This window comes from Taudactylus pleione, unplaced genomic scaffold (genome assembly GCF_031769625.1).
Source record: "Taudactylus pleione unplaced genomic scaffold, aTauple2 ptg000048l, whole genome shotgun sequence".
Taxonomy (NCBI): Eukaryota; Metazoa; Chordata; class Amphibia; order Anura; family Myobatrachidae; genus Taudactylus; species Taudactylus pleione.
In genome coordinates, this window is record NW_028284450.1 from 1,466,790 (window position 1) to 1,494,485 (window position 27,696).

Genomic DNA, 27,696 nt, shown 5'->3' on the forward strand with positions numbered 1-27,696 from the left:
TAGCCTTCCAGATAATGGAATTCTTAATGCTACATCACATAATGCCATTCTAGGAAATTGTGTGCTTCCAACTTTGTAGCAAAAAAGCAAGATCCATAAACAATGGTTTGGTGGTAGCATGGCTTGGCGGTGGAAAAGAGTGGTTGTATATCATTCTTCATAAATCTCAGTCTATTGGACTATATCACCACTCCACAAACTCTCACCGATTGTGTACACTAGGTTCTGTGATGTGCCCGATATTCAATTTTGGGTATACGTTGCTGTATTTACTTCCAGCGGCCTTGCAGCAGAGGTTCATACTGATCCCCGCAACTCATAGGATCAGTCGCTTACCTATATCAGGCTGGTGATCCAGTATTCCTGTTTGCCCCTGTCTGCCTTTGTGTATGTGTTCCAGTCAACATGTCAATAATCAAAATGTTGACACATGCTGGTAGGGGACATAGAATGCAGGTGCACACTCTAGGTGCTAAGGGCCTGATTCAGAGCCGGACGCTTTGACCAGAGCGCTCGCTCTGAATCAGGGCCCTCCTACCTAAAAATGGAGCGGCCTCCTGGCCGCCCGCATAGCTGTGGGTGACCAACCACAGCTTATGCAAGCGGCCAAAAAGATGGTCGCGATGGTCAAGACCATCGCGACCATCGGGCTTGCGACGAGACCCTGCGGTAGGGTCTCGCTGCCGCAAGCCCAGGAGTGCTTTTAGCTCTATCAGAGCCAAAAGCACTCCCACTGACATCACTAGTGATGTCAGTGGGGCCGGCCCCAGACGGTAGGCGTTCCCATGGGCGCTCCATCTGGGCAGCAACGCCCCCGGCACGCCCACCAAAGGGGGCGTGCTGTCACTCACCATCGACAGCACGCCCCCTTTGGTGCGATGCCCATAGCGACAGCTTGGCTGTCCCTATGCCGGTCTCGCGCATGCGCACGACGGAGCTCCCTCCGTCGTGCGCATTAGGGTACCATTGACCCGCTTGCGAGCGCTCAGCGCTCGCAAGTGGGTCTGAATTAGGCCCTAAGAACAATGATAGACAAAATAATCCCGAAACACTCTACAATTAACATGGAGTATAAGTGAGGTTCTTAGTACACGTTTGTCCAAAAAATGTTTGCCCATCCACTGCGTCAAGGTGAACCCCATAAGATGGGTCCCTAACATCCCTAATACTAACACATTATGTTAAATTTATCCAGGACTTTCCTGAAATCGTGCCCATTCTAATATGCAGATTCTAGGGTTTGGCAACAATTAGGATTAGGCTGCAGTTTGGGATAGTTTTTTTTTTTTTAATAATCATTTTATTTTTCAATAGTATAAAATATCACAGAATATAGAGTATTAACACTGGTTCTGTACATTTAGTCAACAACAAGTATTCAATGGAAGGGTAATATATCTTGTACACATGTCTCAGTAAGAAGAGAGATGACAGATAGTATTCTACATATCACATTCATGTATCAGTAAAAACTCTTCACGATCTATAAGGCAGAAATCAACAAAGGAGAGGATTCTATAACAATCTTGCAATAGCATGCGCTGAAGCATATTTCAGGGATATGGTATGTGGAAGCAATACTATGCATATGAAACATAAGTTTTAAAAATCCATATAACCAATACCAGTAGCACCATCAAAGAATGGCAGAGAAACCATAAACAGATGTGCAGTACAATAGGTAGTAACGCAATATATAGGGAAAGCATTCTCTTTTTTTTTTTCCTTTCCCCATGTTACTCAGAATGGATCATCCCCTTCTATTACTTTGTTATTATACCAGGTTGTAATTTGAAAACTTTTTTTTAAGGCTGCTTTCATATTATCAGATAATGATTTTACATATGGGAGCCAATTTGCAAAGAATTTTTCTGTAAAAATTTCCTTGGTTCAATGATGTGTTGATCCTTTCCATATTGAACAAGAATGTGATTCTTGGTAACATCCATAATTGTTGGTGCACTAGTTTCAATCCATTTTGACATTATAACTCTTTTTGCCGCAGCTGCAATTTTTGTTAATAGAATCTTTAAAAAAAAATTTTAATCCATAATATGTTTATCCCACATAACCCACTCTGGGGTAAGGGCAAAATCTATTTCCAAGTATTGCTCCTACAATTGTTTAATAACTTGGCAATCTCGCATGCAATGATACATATCTGCATCCACAGAATCACATTTGCAGCAATTTGAGTGTTCTGCTTGCCCAATAATCATCCTTGGTGTACAATAAAGGGGGGTATCCACTAGGCGATTTTAGCAAGCGATTGCACGATAACGACGTGCATGTTTTTGTCGGAAGCAACCAGCGATGTTTTTGTCGGAAGCAACCAGCGATGCATCTATCATCGCCCGTACATGCTGGTCAACCTGACGATCCCGTCATGTTCAGCATGTGCGGGGATGATGGATGTGCCTGGACTGAATGAGTGAATGTTCAGTCTAGGCACATTACTAGATATACAAACGAGAGCATGATTGCAATGTCGTAATCGTGCTCTCGTTTGTATATCTAGTAGTGGATTCCCGCCTTAAGCTTTGTTCAAAATCTTAATATTCATTTCTGCATATATAGTTGATATCAAAATTGTATTCATTTGTTTGGTTGCTTTTACCATATCTATTAAGTCTACATTAGAGGAGTTATTTTTCAATTTTGCTATTCCACCTGTAGTAGTGTTTAAATTTATCATGGGTCTTATAAATGTATAGATTCTAGAGGAGGAGAACGCTTCTGTAGGTTTAGTTCTAATCATATCAAATTTGTTATAGTTTTCTATTTCATTCAGTGACCTCAGTACCTTTTGCAAATATTCCAATACTGAAATATCCATATTATGAAATTTCCTTTGTAACTGATTATATGTGTATGGTTGCAGTAATTTCTCATCTACAAGATGATCTAAATATTTCAATCCATTTAATGTTCATTTCCTCATGTCAATAGAAGTCTGTCCACTTACAAAAGCAGGGTTATCTTTCAAAGGGAGAAAAAGAGATTGTGTTTTAGATATCTTTAACCCTATTCTGTTTTTTCTCCATGCCTTACAAGTTGTTGCTAATAGGATATTTTGTCTTATTTCCATTGGTAAAGCTGATGGATGCATATGTAATAAAGCTGTCAGATGAATCCCTGGGCTAGATGCCTGTTCTATTACATAGTTTGTGTAATTATTGGCTTCCCCAATCCAGTCTTAGGGCACATCGACAATTAGCAGCTATGTTGTAGCTTTTAATACATGACAGTTTGGGTTAGTTTTAAGCAAAAATAGTAATGTCAACATTCACAATGTCGACACTGTCAGTGTTGACATTGTGGGTGTCTACACATCATCTGACAATTTGAACATGTAGAATATGCTGCATGTCGATATTCTGAACATGTTGACCTATCATTCCCAACCCTTGTGTGTTGCCTGTGCCTGCACTCTATACTGCCTTTAAAGCGACATGTGCGACACATTGCATCAGATTTGCAGTTTAGTGAACACCCAGTGCATTTGGAGCTTCTTATTTGTTTCACCTGACCAACGTAAGCCTGCATTATTGCAACACCAATTATCTTCTCTTTCAGCTGGACTTCTGGTGGGGCAGCCATATTACTTGCCCGTTGGCGCTCACTGTGCTCCTCCCTCTCAGCTTTCTATCCAGTTCCACTGCAGTTTCCTCGAACCCCCAAAGGGTCTGGATCCAGTCTGCTGCAGTAATATGTCTGGTGAACTTTACTTTTCATCTTCAAGTTTACTGAACTCTCCAAGATAAGCAAGGTTTAAAACATTTATAGCTACAAAATATCATTCTATGGTAGGGGTGGGCAATTAGCGGCCCCCCAACTGTTGTATAACTACACATCCCAGCATACCCTGCCACAGTTTTGCTTTTTGGCCATGCTAAAACTGTTAAAGGACATGCTGGGATGTGTAGTTCAGCAACAGCTGGAGGACCGCTTATTGCCCACCCCTGTTTATGATATACTGTAGAAGCACCATCTAGTGGCTGAGCATTGGAACTCAGGCCCTCATTCAGAGGCGGTCGTAAGAAGCGATCGCTCTCTCTGAATGAGGGCGGCCGCTTCATTTTTGAAGTGCGGCCTCCTGGTCGTTAGTTAAGCTGTGGGTTACCACCCACAGCTTAACGACCCACCAGGTTGATGGTCGCGATGGTGATCACCATCAGGGCTTACGTCCAGACCCTAAGGTTGGGTCTCGGCACTCGTAAGCCCCAGGGAGCTTTCTGCTCTGATGGAGCAGTTAGCTTCTCACTGACATCACTGATGATATCAGTGCAGCCGCCCACAAAACTGTAGGCGTTTGTTAAGGAACGCCTCCATTTTAGAAACCACCCCCCTGGCCCGCCTACCAAACGGGGCTACCTGTCGATCAACATCGACAGCCGCCCCTTTGGTAACGAGCTCCGGAGCGATAGAGTTCCTCTGTCGCAACGGGGTTTGCGCACGCGCAGTGCGGCCGCTGCGCGTGCGCAGGACTAACCATCGAGTCGGTTACGAGCACATCGGCGCTTGCGACTGACTCTGAATAAGGTCCACAGTACCTAGGGCACTACTGTAACTGCATTTTTTTTTTTCAAATTTATTGTGTATTTTCTGCTGACATTTTTACTCTGAACATCTGCTCATACTTCTATATCTGTATATGCAAATATTAATTTCTGATTTTCCCTGTCCATTCTGAGACATTTGCAATACACAAGTATTATTTTTTTTTTTTTTACTTTTTATGAAAAAAAAGAGTTCTAAAGGCAATTAAGGAGCCCAAACGTGGTGTTTATAATGCTGTATATGACACGCCAGGAAGCCACTTCCGGTGACTGGCGCTCCCCTTCCTCACATTAGCTGTCCCCTGCAACTGCTTTGGAGCTAGTCACGCCATGCTACTATTTAGGCTATGAGGATTGAACTAAAATACTAATTTGCAGTTTATTACCAGAAATTACCATGTGATTTAAGAGGCAAAAATGCATATGTGTCTAAATGCACCACATCCATAGGGAACACAGTTGAATTAGACACTAAAGGTGCCTACACACTTGGCGATGTGCTAACGATCCGACATCGTGTACGATTTCCCCTGAACTCTCCCCGGGAGCTCCCCAGCAGTTGTGGGCACAATTAGGTAAAAAAAAGCTGCCAATTTGATTCACGATCTATCGTGCAACGTATCGGAAGTCCAAATCATGAGAGAGTGCACGATAAATCGTGAGTTTACCAAACAACACGCGGATCCTCACGATTGGTTGGAATTTAAATAATGGGCGGGACTAGCTAGGGGGTATAAAAAGCAGGCGCCATTTTAACCTTGTGCACATTCTGCTCTGCTACTAGTGAGGCTAGGTGTATACCTGCTAAACCCTGTACATTGCTACTGTGCTCTGCTTTGTATTTGGCTTGCCTTTTACAAAGTGTGTTCTACCTGCAAGGGCGTACTGCCAGCATTCTATCCTGTTCCTTAATTCTGTGCTGATGGATCCCTATCGGTATAGAGTGTTGGTCGCCCATGCTGGGGTCAAGGTGATTCAGGAGAGGGCCCAGCGAAGTAGGAGAGCATGCTGGGCCAAAGAGTGGCTACTGCAAGTGGACACTCTCTCTCACATGTCCCTGCTGATGGAGATCAAGGAGAACAACCCGGACGACTACCGCAACTACCTGCGCATGGATGACTACACCTTCCAGGAGTTGATGAGTGTGGTGACCCTCCACATCCAGAGGCAGGACACAAGGCTGCGGAGGGCAGTCCCTGCTGAAGAGAGGCTGGTGGCTACCCTGAGGTACTTGGCTACAGGAAGGTCACTGGAAGACCTGAAGTTTGGGACCCTCATCTCCCCTCAGTCCTTGGGCGTCATCATCCAGGAGACCTGCAAGGCTATCGTTAAAGTGCTGCAGTACCAGTATTGCAAGGTAAGAAAGAAAAAAACACACTACACATTTGTTTCTTGTGAAAGAAAAACAGTTTTAATTTTTTTGGTGTTTTTTTTTTTGTTTTCTACTCCAGGGTCCATAGGGGTCCACAGGGTGACCTAGGGGTATAGCTGGATCCTCGGGCACCACGGAGTTAAAGCTTTTAGCTGCTCCCAGGATGCACTTGGGTCCATCCTCCCCTATACCCCGCCCCCGAGCCACAGGCACCTCAGTTTAAGCTGGTGCCTGGCCGGAGTCGGGTCACCCTGTGGGGGGGGGTGGGTGGGTGGCAGCCCCCTAAAGCTTTTTTTTTTTTTTTTAACTAGGTTAAATTTATTTTTACTTTAGTTTTTTCTCCAGAGCGGCAGCGATGGGCTGTCTGTACAGACGCCCACGCTGCCGCTCCTTCTCCCTGCTGGCGCCGCAACGCCAGTACTGCACTGGGGATCGCGGCGGGGGAAGCCAGAGTCTGTACTAGCCGGACTCTGGTTTCCCCCGGGACTGCTGCCGGAGACGCCGGGGAGATTAAGGTAAGCCGCGCACTGCTGATTAGCGGCGGTGCTCGGGTTCCTTTTAAAAATGCAGTCCCATGCCCCCGGTCTAGGGGACAGACCGGGGGCGCTAGCGGTGGCGGCAGGCTCCCCCTCCAGTGGAGGCATACCCCGCCAGACCACCAGGGTAACGCGGCAAGCGGGATGCCGGCAACCCGGGGGTTAATATGCTAGCCAGGGGAGGAAGCCTTCCCTGTCTAGCAGCTCCTCAGCTCAGCGCGCCTTTCAGCTAGTAGTCTGGCGTCGCTGAGCTGCAGTTACTCGGGCCACTCCTCTGAGGTCTCCAGCAGCCATTTTCTCTGTGGCAGTGCAGGTACTCTCAGGGAGCAGGCAGACCGGTCCCCCTGTGTACCTCTCCCCTGCAAAAGGACAGTGTACACAGCACTATAGCCCTCCCAGACACTGAATCTGGGCAGGTTGATTGTAGTGGAAAGGTGCAGCGAGTATATCTTCCTGCATGGTATGTGACTTTTGCTAGTGCTGCCTGTCTGTGCTAATTTCTACTTACTGTCAGCCTATACCTATCCCTTTCCTTCTCCTACAAGCCCTACAGGTGTGCGGGGGAAGGGTGTTTCTACTGACCTCACTTATATAGATCACGTATTTGTGAGGTCCGTCACATACAGTTGTGTGCTGCACAGTACCATATTGTGGGCTGTTGTCCAGCACATTGGTGAGTGCGCTCATTTTCTTCCTACGTCATAACTGTATATTTAACTATATAGTCTGTCATGTCAGAGGAGGAGATTGAGCACTCCGTGGCTCCGGTATTGTTCTCCTGCAGGCGCTGTTCTGCAGGAGTGGAGGAGGATTTGTCACAGGACGGCCTGTGCGGACGGTGCCAGGCGATCCCTGGTACGTCTAAACCTCCTATGTCGCAGGAGCCACCATGGGCGATGTTTTCCCAGGTGCTGGTGTCCATTGCGGACCTTCTGTCGGTCCCGACTGCCGTCCCTCCTAGGGCGTTGCCCCAGCCTACCATCCCCCATTCCCCGGGTGTCCCACAATTATTGCAGACTCCCCCGGGGTCTCAGCCTGTTGGTCCCTATACGGGGTTGCCAATGTATATACAGTCCACCCCTGTGGTGCAGCAGGCTGTGGTACCGTTTCAGGCTCCTGTGGCAGCTCCTCCACCCTGGGTGGATGTGCTTTCCCACACTGTCCAAAATTTGGCGGCAGCATCTTCGGCTTTTCAGTCGATGTTGCGCAGTGACGTGCCCTCCAGGGCGTCTAAACGCACAGTTATGGCGCAGGCTGCGCATTTTTCGGACTCTGAGGGGTCCTCGGATGATGGTGAGGTGCAGGATGACTCAGCCTCAGATGCCTCAGTCCAGGAGGTAGACACAAAGTCTTCCATCAACGTGCTGGCTCTGGTTAGGGCGGTGCGGGCCATTCATCTGATTGAGGATGAGGCACCCGCTCCCAAGTCGAGGTATCCTAGTTTTAAAAAAGCTAAGGTTACTTCTGCAGCGTTCCCCTTGTCTGATCAGTTGACGGATCACATGGCGGTGGCCTGGCAGACGCCCAGTAAGCGATTCCTGCCACAGAAGTGGTTGGCGTCCAATTATCCGTTTCCAGAGGCACATTGTAAGAAATGGGAAACTCAGCCTGCGGTCGATTCCCATGTAACACGCCTCATTAGGAGTGCTACTTTGCCATTGCCGTCTATATCCTCGCTGAAGGATCCTACGGACAGGAAGGTGGAGACTTGTCTAAAGTCTATTTACTCTCTCTCAGGGGCTGTAGCCCGGCCGTCCATGGCCATCAACCACGGGTGGTTGATCAACTGGAAGAAGTCCTCCCTCATCCCATCACAGCGGATGGTTCATTTGGGGGCCCTGCTGGACTCTCGTCAGCAACGGATTTTTCTGACTCCAGAGAAGGTCTCCTCCTTACAGCTGCGGATTCACAGTTGTCTGAGCAGTGGCAGAGTGTCGGTGCACTCAGCGACGAGAGATTTGGGGTCTATGGTGTCGGCATTCAACATGGTGGAGTTTGCCCAGTTCCATTCCAGGCCCCTGCAGAGGCTGATTCTTTCGGAATGGAACGGATTGCCACACAGGATCCGCTCTCAGATGCTGGTGTTGTCCTCGGAGGTGCGTCTGTCCCTGGCCTGGTGGCTACAGACGGCTCATCTCCTCGAGGGGCGCCCCTTTTGGATCCCGGAATGGGTTCTGCTCACAACAGATGCCCGTCTCCGGGGTTGGGAGGCGGTGACAGGCTCCTTGTCACTTCAGGGTCGTTGGTCGGCGGAGGAAGCGATTCTTCCCATCAACATCCTGGAACTGCGGGCAGTGTACAGAGCCCTGCAGTCGTCCGGCACCGCTCTTCACGGAAGGGCCGTTCAGATGCAGTCAGACAACGCCACCACGGTGGCGTACATCAATCACCAGGGAGGGACTCGCAGTCGAGCTGCGATGTCGGAGGTGTCCCGCGTCCTGGCTTGGGCAGAGCGCTATCTTCCAGCTCTCTCGGCAGTCTTCATCCCGGGAGTCCTCAATTGGGAGGCAGACTTCCTCAGCCGTTACGATGTGCATCCCGGGGAATGGTCGCTTCATCCAGAGGTATTCCAACTGCTCGTGGACAAGTGGGGGCTGCCAGAGCTGGACCTGATGGCGTCCCGTCACAATCACAAGCTGCCCGTGTACGGGTCAAGGACAAGGGACGCAGGCGCAAGTCTGATAGACGCGCTGTCGGTGAAATGGCTGTTTCACCTGGCTTACTTGTTCCCTCCGATATCTCTGCTGCCTCGGGTCCTGCGCAAGTTCAAGCAGGACGGAGGCACACTCATCCTGGTGGCCCCAGTGTGGCCCAGAAGGCCGTGGTACTCCGATCTGCGGAGCCTGTCCATCGACGCTCCGTACCTCCTACCTCAGCGGCGGGACCTGTTGTCTCAGGGGCCCTGTCTTCACCCGGATCTGGGTCGACTATCTTTGACGGCGTGGCTCTTGAGACAGCCGTCCTGAGGTCTCGGGGCTTTTCTAGCTCCGTTATTACCACCATGCTGAGGGCGCGCAAGCCTGCTTCCGCGAGGATCTTCCACAGAGTGTGGCACACTTACTTTCAGTGGTGTGAGGCCAGAAAATATAATCCCCAGGTGTTCCGGGTTTCGCGTATTCTGGCTTTCCTTCAGTCGGGTTTGGATTTAGGATTACGTCTTTCCTCACTGAAGGTGCACGTGTCTGCTCTGTCAGTGTGGTTCCAGCGCAGGATTGCTGCTATGCCTGATTTTCCAGGGTGTTTTAAGAATCCAGCCTCCCTTTGTGCCACCTGTGGCCCCGTGGGATTTGGCAGTGGTTCTTCAGGCCTTACAGGGTCCTCCTTTTGAGCCCTTGGAGTCAGTGGAGCTCAAGTGGCTAACTTTTAAGACTGTTTTCCTCTTGGCAATTGCTTCTGCCAGGAGGGTTTCGGATTTGGGGGCGCTTTCCTGTCGTCCCCCTTTTCTGGTTTTTCATCAGGACAGAGCGGTGCTTCGCACTCGTCCTGATTTTCCTGCCTAAGGTGGTTTCTAGGTTCCACATTAATCAGGAAATTGTTGTACCAGCCTTTCAGTCGTCTGATCTTTTGGCTGGGGAGGCTTCCTTAGACGTTGTCCTTGCACTCCAGGTTTATGTGGACCGGACTAGTTCTAGTGAGGAAGTCGGATTCTTTGTTTATCCTCTTTGGTTTTCACAAGAGGGGTTGGCCAGCCAACAAACAGACTCTAGCCCGTTGGCTTCGTTCTGTTATTATTGAGGCTTATATGCAGGAGGGTTTACCTGTTCCAGCCTCTGTTAAGGCTCATTCCACTCGGTCTGTGGGCCCTTCTTGGGCTGCTAGCCGTGTGAGTATGGTTCTTGTGTGTTCCAGTTTTCCTTCTCTGTTTCGTCTCCTCCTCCGGCCTGGACTGCTTACCAACTGAGGTGCCTGTGGCTCGGGGGCAGGGTATAGAGGAGGATGGACCCAAGTGCATCCTGGGAGCAGCTAAAAGCTTTAACTCCGTGGTGCCCGAGGATCCAGGATCCAGCTATACCCCAAGGTCACCCTGTGGACTTCGTAGAAACAGAGATAACAAAGGTAAGTTCTTACCATATCTCTTGATTTTTTAACTCTTTATATAACTGTGTTGTCAGCCAATAAAGCTGCATCAACAACACTGCACAGTAGTAAATACATATTTTTTTGCGTTTTTTTTTTTTTTAATATATAAATTTAAAATTATGCATATAAAATGTAGAAAACGGCATTATCACAAAATTTTATCAATCCTAATAGGTGCTGCTGTATGCTATACGGCGGGTCAGACGCCAGATTGAACAAGCCAATACACACATGGCACAAGTACAGATTGTGGCCCCGGATTCCATCAATCTGTACTTGCGCCATGTGTGTAGTGACCTTATCCAATCAGCATCATCACCACTGTATACCATACAGTACCTATTGGGAGTGATATAATTTGGGGATAGCACAGGTAACAATAAAAAAAAAAAAAAACACAATTGCAAATAATGGGACAAAGCATCATCTGCCTCCAGCAAAGCAGTATAGATAGTCTGCCTTGTGGATGGGGTACTAGGTGGGGGAGTAGCCTCCAAATGGGCTGGGGGGTGCCTCACAGAGGCGGTTGGAGCAGGGGAATAGAGAAGTGGGTCTGCTATGTATGTTGACCCATGCAAATTTGAATTTAGTGACCTTATTAAGAGCTCATATACCAGCCTCTTAAAATTTCTCTTTGTTGGGTCATTTTGCGCATTGTGCTATTGATATGAGCTGTAAAATCATCAATGTCGCCTGGCTGTTTTTGCAGGATGCGTTCCGCTTGTTGCAGGAATATGTCCTCCTGCTCTGTGTACTACTGCTGCTGCTTTTTCCCCTGCCTTTTCTTTTTCCTTTGGGGAGGTGTGGAAGATGATTGGGGGGTTGAATGGTTGTTGGCAATGGGGTTGAAGTATCCACCTCGCTGTCCCCGATCACACTGGGACGACATTTCAGGCTCTTGGGTGGGAGTCTATATAGGAAAAAAATGGAGAAAAAATATGTAATGTTTTAACCCATTTTTTACTATTTTTCTAGTTTCCAAACACCGTGGAAGAGCATCGCTGAAGAGTTTGAACAACTTTGGAATTTCCCTAACTACAGAGGAGCCAGCGATGGAAAACATATACGCATCAACCCACCTGCCAACACCAGATCACATTACTACAACTATAAAGGCTTCTTCAGCATCATTCTCATGGCAGTGGTGAATGTTTGTGGATGTTGGCAAGAATGGCCGTGCATCGAATAGTGGGTCCTTCAAACAGACTGCATTCTACCAGAGACTCGCCAACAAAACCCTCAACTTGCCGTCACTGGACGAGACAAAGCACGGCCTAAATTACGTTTTTGTCGCAGACAAGGCTTTTGCTTTACATGAACATGTGATGGAGCCATTTGCACAGAGGGGCCTGACCAGAGAGAAGAGGATCTACAACTATTGTCTATCCCGGGCACGGCACATTGTGGAAAATGCGTTTGGAATACTGAGCAACCGGTTCTGCATATTCCACACCACCATAAACCTACGAGTGGACAAGATAGACTGGGTCGTGATGGCGTGCTGTGTCCTGCATAACCTTTTGCAAAGAAAAACTACACAACGAGGACCAGTCACAGCTAGATCAGAAGATGCAGGACATCTGGAGGAGATTACCCAGTTTACATCAGTGTCTGCACCACCAATTCCAACAACATCAACCGCACGTGCCAAAGAAGTGAGGGAGGAGTATATGGCCTATTTCAACGGACCAAGGCTCGCTCTGAATCAGGGCCGTTTTTTTTTTTTTTTTTTTAGAATGGCCTCCGGGCCGCTCGCATAGCGGTGGGTGACCACCCACAGCTATAGCGAGTGGCCAGGAAGATGGCCGCGATGGTCAAGACCATCGCAACCATCGGGCTTGTGACGAGACCCTTGTGGTAGGGTCTTGTTGCCGCAAGCCCCAGAGAGATTTCAGCTCTAACAGAGCCGAAATCTCTCCCACTGACATCACTCGTGATGTCAGTGGGGCCGCCCACTGACAATTGGACATTGGACAATTGGGATTGATCTAAAATGGTTTGTTTAAAAAAAAAGAAAAGGTTTTGGTTTATGAATTGGTCCCTTCCACCAGTGTCGGCGGTAAAGGGGCGGCGGGAGAAGTTTGGCTCCGGGCGCAAGCTAAGCGGAGCTCGCTGCCTGGAAGCCAAGTAGCGACGGCGGTTGTTTGACACTGGCCGCAAGCTTTTGGCTCGCGGTCCAGCAGCCAATAGGAGGCAGACGCGAAGAGCCAATCGCGGCTCGCCGCGTCATAGCCCCCCCCACTCGTGACGTCTTGAATAGACGCCGCTGAGCGGGAACGTTCAGTCTGGCGGCGGATGGGAGGAGTGAAGACCTCCCGAAGAAAAGAGAACAGTTCCAGCGGCCGCGCAAGAGGCCAGAAGACGGCGTGATCAAGAAGGAAGAGGCGGCGCCGCTGGCCAGGATGGACCAGTGGCAGAAGAATGAAGCTGAGGACCGAAGAGGACTGCGGGGGTGGAAAGGAAAAGAGCTAACGAAGCTTCCTCCCGCAGCCTCTTCCACTGTACGGGTAGGCAGCCTTGGGCCACCATTATTTAACCCCTCTCTAGACCACCAGGGTTGTCGGGCACTAGGCCTGTGGGATATATTCAGGCAATAGGCCTGTAGGTATGTAGGTCGGCACAAGGCCCGGGGTACGTAGGAGGCATTAGGCCCAATTGACAGTGTGAGTGACCTGGGCATTAGGCCAAATGGCAAATAGGTGGGCCAATGCATATGGGGCAAACTACTGGGGGCACTGCATAGGGGGGATTAATACTGGGGGCAATGCATATGGGTAAACTACTGGGGGCAATGCATAGGGGTAAACTACTGGGGGAAATGCATAGGGGGATTACTACTGGGGGCAATGCTTAGGGAGATTACTACTAGGGGCAATGCTTAGGGAGATTACTACTAGGGGCGATGCATAGGGGGACTACTAGTGGCAATGCATAGGGGGGGACTACTACTAGTGGCAATGCATAGGGTGGGGACTACTACTGGGGGCAATGCATAGAGGGACTAAAGAGCATTAATATGCGGCATAATGTGTAAAGGCCAGGCATGGCTGTGTGGCATCATTTGTAAGGGGTTAGGGGAGGTCTGAGTGGCATATGGGGAGCTCTAAAGCATAAATTATGATGCGACCCAGAAATGGTCAGGTAGGACCCCATTTTGTTTTTTAAAGTGGAGGGTCCCTGGGACCCACATATTTTGTCACTCACCGCGATCACTGATACACGTCGTCTTTGCCCGCTTTGGAAACCTTGAAATCGTCCACTTTTTTATTTTCCTTGACCTAAACCGTACTGGCGCACTGTTTTCAGGGTAGCATCCGCAACAAACTTTTTTGGACTGCAGGATCTCCAGGAATCCAATCACAAACTCTCGCTCGCTATCCATAAGACATTCCTAGGAAGAAGAAAAATATGGACATGTACATTTTTAGCTATAATTGTAAATTGTTTACTGATTTTTAATGTTAAATTTTTTAATGTTGTTTTTAATATTTTTCTTTTTTACAGGATTTTAATATGTTTGTAATGCTATTTTATTTATTTTTTTACAGGATTTTAATATATTTGTTTATGCTGATGTAATATTTGTTACAAAGATAATGACTACGGCAAGTGACGATACAGACCATATTGCAATCGATAATGAGGAAGTCGAATCGGTACAAGACTTCCTCTTTCTGGGTTCTAAGATTGATCGCAGTGGAGAATCATCTACTGAAATAAACCGACTAATTGCACTTGGTCGCAATGCTATGCTAGGAATGACAAAGATATGGAAGAGCAACAATATCAGCAGCGCAACAAAAGCATGGTTGGTTAATGCAATTGTTTTTCCGATCTTTATGTATGCATGCGAAACCTGGACACTCAAGAAGGCAGATCGCAAGAAAATCAACGCTTTTGAATTGTGGTGCTGGAGGCAAATGTTGCGCATACCATGGACAGCAATGAATACGAACAATGCAGTCCTAGAGCGGGTCAAACCAAAAATATCATTAGAAGGCCAGATCACCAAACAACTACTCTCATATATTGGACATGTCATGTGGGCTAATTCCCTAGAAACAGCGCTAATGCTTGGATTCGTCAGCGGGTCCTGAAGAAGAGGACGCCAAAGAACTGTTTGGCTGGACACAATAAAGGCTGACACGAACATGCCCATAAATTACCTGAAGGAAGCGGTCAGAGAAAGAGAAGCGTGGCGTTCACTGATCCATAAAGTGTCCGAAAGTCGATGTCGACTAAACGGATAATCATCATCAATATTTGTTTATGTTGTTGTAATATATTTGTTTATGGTGTTTATATGACAAAATCATAAACAAATAGTTTACAGCAACATAAACAAATATATTACATTTGGTTATGTTGTTTTATATTACAACATCATAAATATATTACAGCAACATAAACAAATATATACATTTGTTTGTTAAAATATTTGTTTATGTTGTTGCAATATATTTGATTATGGTGTTTATATTACAACATCATAAACAAATATATTTGTTTATGGTGTTTATATTACAAGTATATTACAGCAACATAAACAAATTTGTTTATGTTGTTGCAGTATATTTGTTTATGGTGTTTATATTATGACATCAAACAAATATATTACAGCAACATAAACAATTATATTTCATTTGCTTGTTGCAATATATTTTTTTATGGTGTTTTAATATATTAAGTTGGCCGTGACATTGGTGGGCAGTGAGTGGGTAGGTGGGTGCCGCACATTGGTGGGCATTGGGATTATAATGCATGACACAGGCACTGGCCGCCTCATTGGTGGGTAGCACACATTGGTGGGGATAGGAGTATAGTGCATGACCCAGGCACCGGCCGCCTTATTTTGGCAGGCGGTGGCTGGGTCATTCATTTATAGATGGGTGGCTGACATTGGTGGGTAGGTGGGTGGCACACATTGGTATGCAGTGGGGTTGCAGTTGCTATACTCACCAAAACCAGAAATTGAAAACTTCAGTTGTGCAGTCGTGTCCTCCTTCAATCCACGATGCTGCACAAGATGGCGATTGGGCCTGTACAGGGTCCTGTCATTCAAAATACGCGATGTACGATGAATTGTGCGATAGATCGTGAGTAAAAAAATACTCATGATCAACACCGCATCATGTCCCAGATTGGCAAATCTGCCCTACAGCACAGCAGATCTGAAAATGTGATGTATGATGAACGGGAACGAGCATCGGCATCATGATCATGAGTGGAAACTCATGATTTGGGCATATTTAACACGATTTGTCGTCACGATTCGTCGAAATCGGGCAAATCGTGTAAAAAATCGCCAAGTGTGTAGGCACAGTATATTTACTAAAGTGAGAGTTTTTAGAAGTGGAGATGTTGTCCATAGCAACCAATCAGATTCTATCTATTATCTTCTAGAATGTGCTAGTAGATTAAGTAGAATCTGATTGGTTGCTATGGGCAACATCTCCACTTCTAAAAACTCTCCCTTTAGTATTTAGTAAATATACCCCTAAAATTATCAGGCTACTCAAAAATTTAACAGCTTGCATAGATACGTTTTATAAAGACAAAGCCGATGATTTCGACGTCTGCATAATTTCAGGGTCCATATTGTTCCTTAGGCTATTGACAGTCATCAACTTGCAACAGCATAGAAGCAACAGCACCACAATTTGCCCCCTTCGTGGCCTGATCAAACTCTGGACTTGCACATTTTTGTACGCATGCATGCTTACTGGAATATTAGTAACTATTGCGAACAAAATTCTGCGAGTCCAGCGGTACTTTAAGTGCTTCATACAGCCGCAATTACTCACGCCGCAAAGTAGCTAATTGGATTGAGCCCTTAGTCTCTTCACGATTAATGTTACTTCACGCTAAAATTGTAAGCTCTCTTATGTTTTATTTCCTGTATACCATCACACAACACTTTCTCCATCACCAGACAAATCTTGTTTCTTATACTTTTCTCAATTAATTTTAAGGGCCTCAACAACCCACACAAAAGATCACTTTTTTTCCCAAACAATTTAGAATTTAGATGCTGGTTTTGTGTTTTTACAGAGAACACACTTTAAAAAGGTAGTTATCCTTCCTTATCTAGTCGCTGATTCCAGCCTTCCCTGCCCACCAAGTGGAATTGGGTAGCCGTCACGATTCACAACTGTGTCCCTTTTCATCTATCCAACTCCTCCATACTGCACCTTATGGAACACTATTATATTGAACTGTGAGTTCAGATACCAGCTGGTACATACCACTTTCTATCTCCCGCGAGAACTGTGAGTAGGGGACTTGCTAGGAGGCAGAGGACTAATTTTCCCAGTTCATGGAACTTATTAAGATGATTTTTAGATCTTAAAATGCTTGTGGATGATTATGAAAATTCCATCGCCTAATACACATGCATGCTTACTGGAATATTATTAACACTACAACTTGCTTGCAAAGTCTTAACAGCTTTCTGCAATAACAAAATAAGAGCTTGCATATTGTCTTCTCTGCAAACTAAACTGCCTGCATTTTGTTTAAAAATTCACGTTACTAGTCTGATTTTTGTCGACGATTATCTCGATCATTGGGACAATCCCAGCCTTATGTGGGAAACTTCAAAGGCAGTATTACGAGGCCATATCATTAGTTATATGGCCAAGCGTAAACTTGAGACATCTGCAACCTGTGCTTCACTATGCGCTGCTATTACCCAAACTTTCACTGCCTATACATTAGACTCATCACCTGATAAACTAAGTCAATATAAACAAGCACTTCAATTATTAGAAGACTTCCTTCTCTCACAGGCAAATTATAGTCTAGAGGTCTCTAAACATAAATATTATCGTTGGGGCAACAAGGCTGGGCCGCCTTTTAGCAACTATAGCCAAATCACGTAAATCTAGGAATCATATTACAGCAGTACTTCATCCTACCACTTGGTCTCCAATTACTGATTCCCAGGATATCTTGTCCCTATTTACTACTTATTATTATACTCTCTATTCCCCTCAGTCAGTCGATGTGGAACGACAGAGGCTATTTCTAGACGAAGCCCGCCTCCCTACACTTACTCAAGATCAATGCGACATTCTAGACTCTGACATTACCGATCAGGAACTTCGAAATACTATACTATAAGAGCCCTGCCTGCTCATAAAGCTCTTGGTCCGGATGGTTATTCCGGTGACTGTTATAAAATCCTTCAAGAGGATCTCTCTCCGCTTCTCTTGGACCTATTTCGGCACATCCATCACCATTCCCCTTATTTTAACTCCTCCCACACGATTCTTCTGCCCAAACCAGAGAAAGATCCCCAATTACTTGGATCATATTGCCCTATAACGCTGCTGAATGTGGGCTTTAAACTTCTTGCCAAAATCATGGCTACGCGTCTGCAACACATTTTACCCTCCCTTTTAACTGACCACCAACTAGGTTTTGTGTCCGCTGTAATTGCCTCTAGTGGAGACTCTCATGTTCAGAATATGCTTCTTGGTCTCGATACACACAAGCCGTTTGACTCGATTCTTTGGCCTCATCTATTTGAAATCTTGTACCGTAGGGGGTTTGCACCACATTTCATTAAAATGTTGCGTTTCTTCTATCACTCCCCTTCCACTTAATTGCTTATTAATGGGCTGCGTGGTACGCCCATGGAACTGGGATGAGGCACCCGCCAGGAATGCCCCCTTTCCCCTTCCTCTTCAACCATGCTATAGATCCTCTACTTCGTATTTTACAGCAATGGTCTGACTTCTGAGGAATCCAGGTTGGCATGCGTAGTGTTAAACTTACGGTATATGCGGATGACATCCTTTTATATATCACAGACCCCCAGCAAACGTTACCCTTGATTATGCGCACATTTGAATAATTTGGCGACATCTCTGGTCTGAAAATTAACGAAGATAAATCGCGTGCAATGTTTCTTCATCCCACTATTTCTACTCTTTCTTGGGGCTCGTCTTTTTCATTCTCCTGGGCCTCCTACATTTAGAATACCTAAGTACTCTTTTGCCTAAGAATCCTGCTCAATTGTATGATAAAAATGTATCCCGAATGATTCGAATTACTGAGGAGCTCAGGAGTTGGAAACATTTGACCCTCTCGTATTTAGGTAGAGCTGCTCTTATCAAAATGATGACCTTTCCTCATCTTCTATATATGTTACAGACATTGCCCATTCTGCTTACCACAAAAGATATTCAATTAATTAACAAGCTCTTAAGGTCATTTTTATGGCAGGGGGGTAGGGCCCGTATTAGTCTCCGAAAACTATGTCAACTTAAATCTGATGGTGGAATAAATTTTCCTAACATTCTGGTTTACAATCATTCTTCTTTGGTTAGGTTTTTGGCTCACTGGCTAAATAATCAGGAGGTTTACGCCAATACATCCCTTGAATCACATTTCCTTCCTACAATGGCCTTAAAATACTTTCTACATATTCATGACCAGGAAGTTCCACCAGAAGTCTGCGACAACCCCTTATTAATGATCACTAGACGCCTCTGGCACATTTTACGCCATAAGCGCTGTCTCAATGCTTATAAATCAGTCCACCTCCCATTGTTGCGCAACTTAGACTTTCAAGAGGGAGAGGCAGCTCATCCATTTACGATATGGAGGGTGGGGGGTATTCACAATATAAGTCATCTGCTAAACTTAGAATCGAGGTGGCCCCTGATGAGGCAACAGAGAAATTTGAGACTCTGCGGGGCTTATCCTTTAGCTTACTTCCAAACACAGCACTATATAGGCTCTGTAGTGCGGGCATTTTCAACAGCCAATTGGTAAAACCCGTTAGACCAATGTTTTTCTAGATCAATACCTACTCATAAGGCCATATCCATCTATTACAATTTCCTTAGTGAAGATCTAGATCACAATTTGGTCAGCCAGGGAATGCGGAAATGGCTGACACAATTCTCAACTCTCTCTATTACTGATTTAATACGTGGAGTGATGAGATCACGTTCATTACTGACTGCCAGTGCATACAACAAGCTCTTCTTAAACGTGTACCATGGGACCTATTTGTCCCCTCACAGGTGATATAGAATGGGTCTGACTCTCACACTTGCCCTAGATGTGTGGAAGAGGAGGCGGAGCTCTATCACTACCTTTGGGAATGTTCAGGGATTCTGGAGACGAGTAAGACGAGATGCTGAGACTCATTTAGTCAACTATGTGTTTTTACCCCTGAATGGGCTGTCCTGGGCATATTTCCGAGGGGACAAAGACTTACTCAGGGTAGCAGGAAATTATTACTTGCAATAAGCTCAACTGCAAAGAAAACCATTGTAGAAGAATGGATACACCCAACTCCGATCAACTTTACATTATATAAGGAAAAGTTGTACTTTTATCTTTCGAATGGACTGGGTGGAACCTATGTTCGATAAAGAAAAGAAGGTCTCCTCTTTTTTTGACACATGGGAGAGTCTCATAGCTACTTCGCCAGTCTCAACACAATCCCAGATCCACCATAGTATGCACCTGACTCAATGGTATGAGACCCAGCTTCTTTTTGGAGACCCTCCCATAGTGTTGCTTAGCGGGTGAGTGCCAGACATCATTCCCTTTTTCCTATTTGTACAAGTGTTTATAATCCAGATCGGATTTTGAAATTTGTGTTCCTTAATGCTAATGTTATTTTTGGATATGTGCTGTGATGTAACTGCCTAATGTAATGATCATTATTATGTACGACAATTGTTATGATACTGATCGTATATGTACATATGACAAAAATTTGTATGTGGTGTTTTTGCTTCCATAAATAAAAATAAAATTAAAAAATAAGTTATTTGAGAATCCCATAAACATGTTTGCTGGTTTTCGTTACTCCCTTTTTTGCATAGTCTGTGATGTTATTGTTAACTCTTACAGACGCTACCATTTTACATTAATATGTATTAAACAGGAAATTTTTAAATAAAATTACATAATTAAGAAGATACTAAAGTAAATCACGATCTGCCTAAACAAGAATTGTGTGTTATAAACGTAAATATTTACATTATTAAAATGTAGTATTTAATGCTGGTGATTACCACAATGCACTGTTGAGGTAATTTCCTCATTAAAGACTGTAGCAGGCATGTCAAACTGAAAACACCAACCGGGACGAATATTCAAGGTCTAAGAGTGTGTGGCCCGCAAGAAAAAAAAAGTCTTATATGCAGATCACACTGCACCATTGCTCCAGTATTCCCCCTCACAGATCCCACTGCATCATCACACCAGTACTACATATACAGGTTGAGTCTCCCATATCCAAAACAGTGTTCTCCCCAGAAATGTTTTCCAGCCGGGTGGCATCAAAAAGTAGCCGGGTGGGGGACTTCGCAATTATGCGCGCTTCGGGAAAAGAGGTAACTCCCTTACCAATCCAGCCCGACAGGTCTCAGGCTGCGCCCCCACTGGCTCTGTCAAAGGTGCCCATTATGCAGTGCCCTCTGTATTTATGTCCTTTATACAGTGCCCCCTGTAGTTTTCCCCTTTATGCATTGCCCCCTGTAGTTTAGCTTTGCCCTTATGCAGTGCCTCCAGGCTGAAGTAGTGCCCCAATGTAGTGCCCCCAGACTGGTCCCTTATGTTGTGCCCCCAGGTTTAAATAGTGTCCCTTATGCAGTGCCCCCAGGTTTAAATAGTTTCCCTTATGCAGTGCCCCCAGGTTTAAATAGTTTTAAATAGCGTCCCTTATGCAGTGCCTCCAGGCTTAAATAGTGCCCCTTAGGCAGTGCCCCCAGACCCTTCCTAGCCCTGGTCCCAGCCCAGAACTTACCATTACTTGCTGGCTGCTCGTGCTCCCACTCCCGTTGCTTCGCGCTGACTGGATCTAACTAGATCCAGCAGGAGCGCGGGGCAGGCTCCTCACGTCACGGGTGATGTCATGACGTCACCCACGAAGTGCATCACTGGGAATGCTTGCCTCTAAAGCGATTGGAGGCTTCTTTAGCCTCCGGCCACTTCAGAGGCCAGCGTTCCACCGCAGGGGTTGGCGGGGGAAATCGCCGGACGGCAGGCTGTTTCTACCGGGCGATGCGCCCGCAGAAAACAGCCTGGGGAGAACACTGCAAAATGCTTGGGACCAGGGGTATTTTGGATAACGGAATATTCCGTATTTTGAAATATTTGCATATCATAATGAGATATCTTGGGAATGGGACCCCAATATACACACAGAATGCATTTGTGTTATATACACCTTATACACACAGCCTGCAGGTAATTTTATACAATATTCTCAATAATTTTTTGGTTTAAGCAAAGTTTGTGTACAGAAATGAAATTCATTTATGTTTCATATACACCTTATACACATGCCTGAAGGTAATTTTATACAATATTTTTAATAATTTGTGCCTTAGACAAAGTTTGTGTACATTGAACCATCAAAAAACAAAGGTTTCATTATCTCAGTCATGCCAAAATGATTCCGTATTTTGGAATATTTGGATATGGGAGACTCAACCTGTATGTAAATATTAAATGTACTGGGAATTGTTTATGCACAAAGTGAGTGATTGGATAGCAACAGGACACTTACGGCAGAGTTTCCTAAACTACGCCATTCCAGGTTTTAAGGATATCCATGCTTGAGTTCAGGTGGTTAAATCAAATTGACTGAGGTACTAATTGTCACCTGTGCTGAAGCATAGATATCCTTAAAACTTGGACTGTAATGACAGAGGTTGGGAACTCTGCTATACAATAATATTGGAAACTGCTGTACAGAAATATTGCATGTAAGCGTCACTTAATGCTTACTTTGAATCCTGGGATAACCTCTTCAGGCCATGTATGTTCCACTTTTCTATTTGCATTGTGATAGTGATGCTGTGTTCCCTGCGATTCCTACCTCTAATAAAGTGACCATTCTCTGTGGAGTAGTGTTTATATAGAACACATTCTCTATCAAATATGGAATGAAACCTGTTCTGTGTTCTATAACGCATCAAATTCTTCTGCACCTTTTATCTAGGACTATAGCATTTAGTTTACTTCACTGCAGTAAGATCCATCAGCCAGTTAGAGTTTAGTGCAGAGATGGAGACTTGGCACTCTGTAGATACTGTTTTACCAAATGCAGCAGCTAGACCAAATAGGTGATGACTGCACGAGAGAATTGGGAGCTGGTTTTGGGGATGGCAGTCAGAGAGGAGGTCCTATAGGGAAAAGAGGGCACTGCAGCTACTTCTTGCCTTGAACAAATTTTGCTAGGTCACTTGATCAATTAACACTTTATAATAGACTGAATTTATGCAAATTTTTCATTTTATAATGCTTACAACCCATTTTATTATTGTATTCCTTCAAGCATGAGACGTCTTATTTGCTTACTGTGCATGCATTTTTACCTTTTTTATTTTTTTTTCTCTTTCAATAGATCACATATTTGAAAAACTAAATCCTGAAATGCAAGCATTGGGCTTACAGTGTAAATGCCTTGGAGGAGGAAAGATAGAGCACAACAGCAAAGACAGGAAAATACGAGTATTTGGTGAATCTACTGTACGTATTCATTATTCTTAACACAGTTAATTTTATTTTAGCGCTCTAATTGCAGGATTAATTTATTTTTTTTTATAATTTTTCAAAGTTGTTTTAATGTACACTACCGTTCAAAAGTTTATGGTTGCCCAGACAATTTCGTGTTTTACATGAAAACTGACTTTTATTTATCAAATGAGTTGCAAAATGACTAGAACATATAGTCAAGACATTGGTAAGGTTAGAAATAATGATTTTTATTTGAAATAATAATTTTGTCCTTCAAATTTTGCTTTCGTCAAAGAATGCTCCTTTTGCAGCAATTACAGCATTGCAGACCTTTGGCATTCTAGCTGTTAATTTGTTGAGGTAATCTGAAGAAATTTCACCACACGCTTCCTGAAGCACCTCCCACAAGTTGGATTGGCTTGATGGGCACTTCTTGTGTACCATAGGGTCAAGCTGCTCCCACAAAAGTTCAATGGGGTTGAGATCTGGTGACTGCGCTGGCCACTCCATTACAGACAGAATACCAGCTGCCTGCTTCTTCCCTAAATAGTTCTTGCATAATTTGGAGGTGTGCTTTGGGTCATTGTCCTGTTGGAGGAGGAAATTGGCTCCAATCAAGCGCTGTCCACAGGGTATGGCATGGTGTTGCAAAATGGAGTGATAGCCTTCCTTATTCAAAATCCCTTTTACCTTGTACAAATCACCCACTTTACCAGCACCAAACCAGACCGAGACCATCACATTACCTCCACCATGCGGGCACTCTTCCAGCATCTTTTCACTTGTTCTGCGTCTCACAAATGTTGTTCTGTGTGATCCAAGCACCTCAAATTTCGATTCGTCTGTCCATAACACTTTTTTCCAATCTCGATTTGTCCAATGTCTGTTTTCTTTTGCCCATATTAATCTTTTCCTTTTATTGGCCAGTCTCAGATATGGCTTTTTCTTTGCCAATCTGCCTAGAAAGCCAGAATCCCGGAGTCACCTCTTCACTGTAGACGTTAACACTGGCATTTTCCGGGTACCATGTAATGAAGTTGCCAGTTGAGGACTTGTGAGGCATCTATTTCTCAAATACTCTAATGCAGGGCCGGACTGGGACTAAAAAGAGGCCTTGGCATTTCAAGAGCACGCAGGCCCATCTCGCGTCAGCATCTGGCTCCAGGCAAAGAGTCCTCCCCTTACTATTCATGACCCCTCCCAAGTCTTAGTCTATGCTCATACAAATATAATTAATATTCAAACAACCTAATACAAGCAGAAGCGTAACAAGGGTATTTAGAGCCAAGGGCAAATGTAAAAATGGAGACCCCCCCTATGTGCGCGTCAAGAAAATGGATGTGGTCACTTAAAAATGGGGCGTGTCAACATGACACACACCCCTTTTTCGTCACTCTGAACATGCCTTTCCATATGCACCTTAACTAGTGTTCACTCTGGTGGCAGGCAGAGCGCTGGAGCTAGAGAGGGGACTTCTGTGCGCGCGCCGAAGGCATGCGCGCCCGAAAAAGGGAGCGTGGCCATTGAAAAGGGGACATGTCTATAAGACGCGTCCCCTTTTCATCACTCTTGGGGGCGTGCCCGGCACTTACGGACACGCTGGGCAGCCCCCTTATATGGTGCCCCACCTGCGCCAAGCGTCTATTCTCCAGCGATGACTGGGTCACCGCACATTTCCCCACCCGCGAGACACTGCGACCCGCGGGTGAAGATTGCATCCGCAGGCTGTGAGGGCAGGGCGCTTTTTGCCCTCCTTCTGGAGGGCAGGGTGCTTTTTGCCCTACAGAAGGAGGGCAGGGCGTCGCGCCCTGCTAAAACAGCCTGACGGGAACGCTACTTAACCCCAGTAGTGCCTCTTATACAGTACCCCCAGTATGCAATGTCCCCAGTTGTGGTCCTTCTTATGCAGGCCCCTAGTAGTGCCCCTTATACAGTACCCCCAGTAGTGGTCCCCCTTACGCAGCCCCCCATTAGTTCCCCTTATACAGTGCCCCCAGTAGTGGTCCCCCTTATGCAGTGCCCCTTATATAGTGCCCCCAGTAGTAGTCCCCCCCCAATGCAGTGCCTCCAGTGGTGGTACCCCCTATGCAGTGCCCTTTATATAGTGCCCCCCTAATAGTCCCCCTTATGCAGGCCCCCAGTACTGATCCCCCCTATCCAGTGCCCCCAGGTGAGGTCCCCCTATACAATGCCCACAGAAGTGGTCCCCCTTATGCGAAGGCCCCCAGTAGTGATCCCCCTATTCAGTGCCCCCAGTATTGGTCCCCCCAGTGCAGTGCCCCTTGTAGTAAGCCCCTTATATTGTGCCCCCAGTAGAACCCCCCCCCCCAAGTAGTAGTCCCCAGTGGAGGTCCCCCCTCCTGACAGTGCCCCCAGCAGCAGTTTCCCCCCCCCCAGTAGTAGTACCCCACCCCCCAGTAGAGGTCCCCCTGATGCAGTGCCCCTAGCAGTAGTCCCCAGTAGAAGTCACCCCCCCAGTAGTGGTGGCCCCAGAAGATGCCCCCCCCTCCGATGCAGTGCCGCTCCGGCCACAGGTCCCGCCACAGCACGTCAGTCCTCCCGGGCTGGCGCGCTCTGCATTATGGGAGAGACGTCATGACATCTCTCCCATTTCCCGGCTCTTGCAGTGGGCGCAGCAGCCTATGAGGGTCTGTCTGACTCTCATTGGCTGCTGATTAACACACATCGCCGCCACGCCATCCTCAAACCCGGCCGCCGCTCGCGTAATGACATCATGACGCGGCCGTGTCATGACATCATCACGTAATGATGCGGCGAGAGGTGAACCAAGTCGGGTAAGCCTGCACTCGCCCAGACCGGCCCATCTGGCCATCGGCCCTTCTGGCATTTGCCAGAAGTGCCCGATGGCCAGTCTGGCCCTGCTCTAATGTACTTGTCTTCTTCCATAGTTGTTCACCGGGGCCTCCCACTTCTCTTTCTACTCTGGTTAGAGCCTGTTTGTGCTGTTCTCTGAAGTGAGTAGTACACACCGTTGTAGGAAATGTTCAGTTTCTTGGCAATTTCTCGTATGGAATAGCCTTCATTTCTAAGAGCAAGAATAGACTGTGGAGTTTCACATGAAAGTTATCTTCTTCTGACCATTTGGAGAATATAATCGAACCCAAAAATGTGATGCTCCAGATACTCAACTAGCTCAAAGGAAGGCCAGTTTTATAGCTTCTCTAAGAAACAAACCCATTTTCAGCTGTGCTAACATAATTGCACTAGGGTTTTCTAATCATCCATTAGTCTTCTAACACGCTTAGCAAACACAATGTACCATTAGCACACTGGAGTGATGGTTGCTGGAAATGGGCCTCTATACACCTATGTAGATATTCCTTTAAAAACCAGACGTTTGCAGCTAGTATAGTCATTTACCACATTAATGGTGGTTAGCATTGCTACCTCATAGTGCTGGGGTCATGGGTTCTGTTCTAGCCAGATTCCTTTCTCTGCTAAGTTTGTATGTTCTCCCCATGTTTGCGTGGGTTTCCTCTCGATACGCTAGGTTTGTCCCACTGTCCAAAAACATGCATAGTAAGCTAATTGGCCTCTTGGGGAGGAAAAACAAAAAAGGTCCCTAATAAATGTGTGTGTGTCTGTGTTGTAGGGACTTTAGACTGTAAGCTTTTATTGTATCGGTTACTTATGTGAATAACTACGTGGAATAGCAACTAAGAATGCCAAAGTTGACTTCCTCCCCTTCTGCAATAATGTAAAGTGCTTTGTGTGGTGTTAGGAGGAGGGCATACTATAATTAAAAATATTATTATGATAAGTCCATTATTTAACTTATTTCACATGTACCAGTTCCTGACCTGGTTGGTAAATTGGAAGTTCTTGGATTTTATTTATAGACAGAAGTCACCTTATGCCATTCTCTTGAAATCCATATTTGTTCCAATATTTTTGTTTATAGGGATATGGCAAAGCAGATCACTCCATTACTGCTGAAAAACTGAAAAAAACATATAAAGACTATGAAGTGGTTTGGTCGGATGATAAGAAATGAACATTTATGTACATCTCACCCAGCTATACTCAAGATTGTATGCTGTGTCCTGAAAGTGCAGTGTAACACAGAACAGGGATTCTCTAGTGTTACATAAAAATATTGCAATTGTATGAATATCGCTAACTGCTATTTAAATGAAAAATCTATAAATATTCTCTGCTGCAAACATATAATATGTAAGATATGTTAATAAATGCATTAAACAAAACCAGTTTGCAAGTTTTATTTTTTTTTTTTATTCATGCGTAATGCTTTGTAAATATTTTCAGGAATAATTAATTAAAATTTGTGCTATAGTGTTATGCATATTAGTGTTACAGTGTAAATTGGGAGTATGCAAAGATGATCATCTATGATCTTTTGTAAATTGTAGTTGTACAATGAAAATCATTTATGACTTGACCTCTCCATTTGTTATATCTTTTTAGACTGAGTACACACTCACTGGGAACGATGTCGTTCACAGACATATCTGTTCGGCCCTGCTGCATAGCCGATAATATATATCTAGCAGATATATTTTTTCATCTGCATGTGTATGCTGGCGGACCGGTCCATTAGGTAACCGCAGGAGCTGCCTACAGTGACCTCACAACTGGATGGGCAGATGTAAATCCCCGCCCATTTGTGAAGTCTGCT

General features: G+C 45.5%; 1 protein-coding gene across 1 annotated transcript in view; it reads left to right on the top strand.

Annotated features, from left to right (window-relative positions):
- The window catches only part of LOC148537608 (14 kDa phosphohistidine phosphatase-like), a 35,087-nt gene extending 7,828 nt beyond the window's left edge, over positions 1-27,259 (top strand). Inside the window, exons 2-3 of the mRNA XM_088460541.1 lie at positions 22,927-23,051; positions 26,962-27,259. Of these exons, the coding sequence (XP_088316667.1) occupies positions 22,927-23,051; positions 26,962-27,054 (218 nt within the window). The 3' untranslated portion in view covers positions 27,055-27,259. The remainder of the gene's footprint in view (positions 1-22,926; positions 23,052-26,961) is intronic.
- Positions 27,260-27,696: the final 437 nt, after the last annotated feature.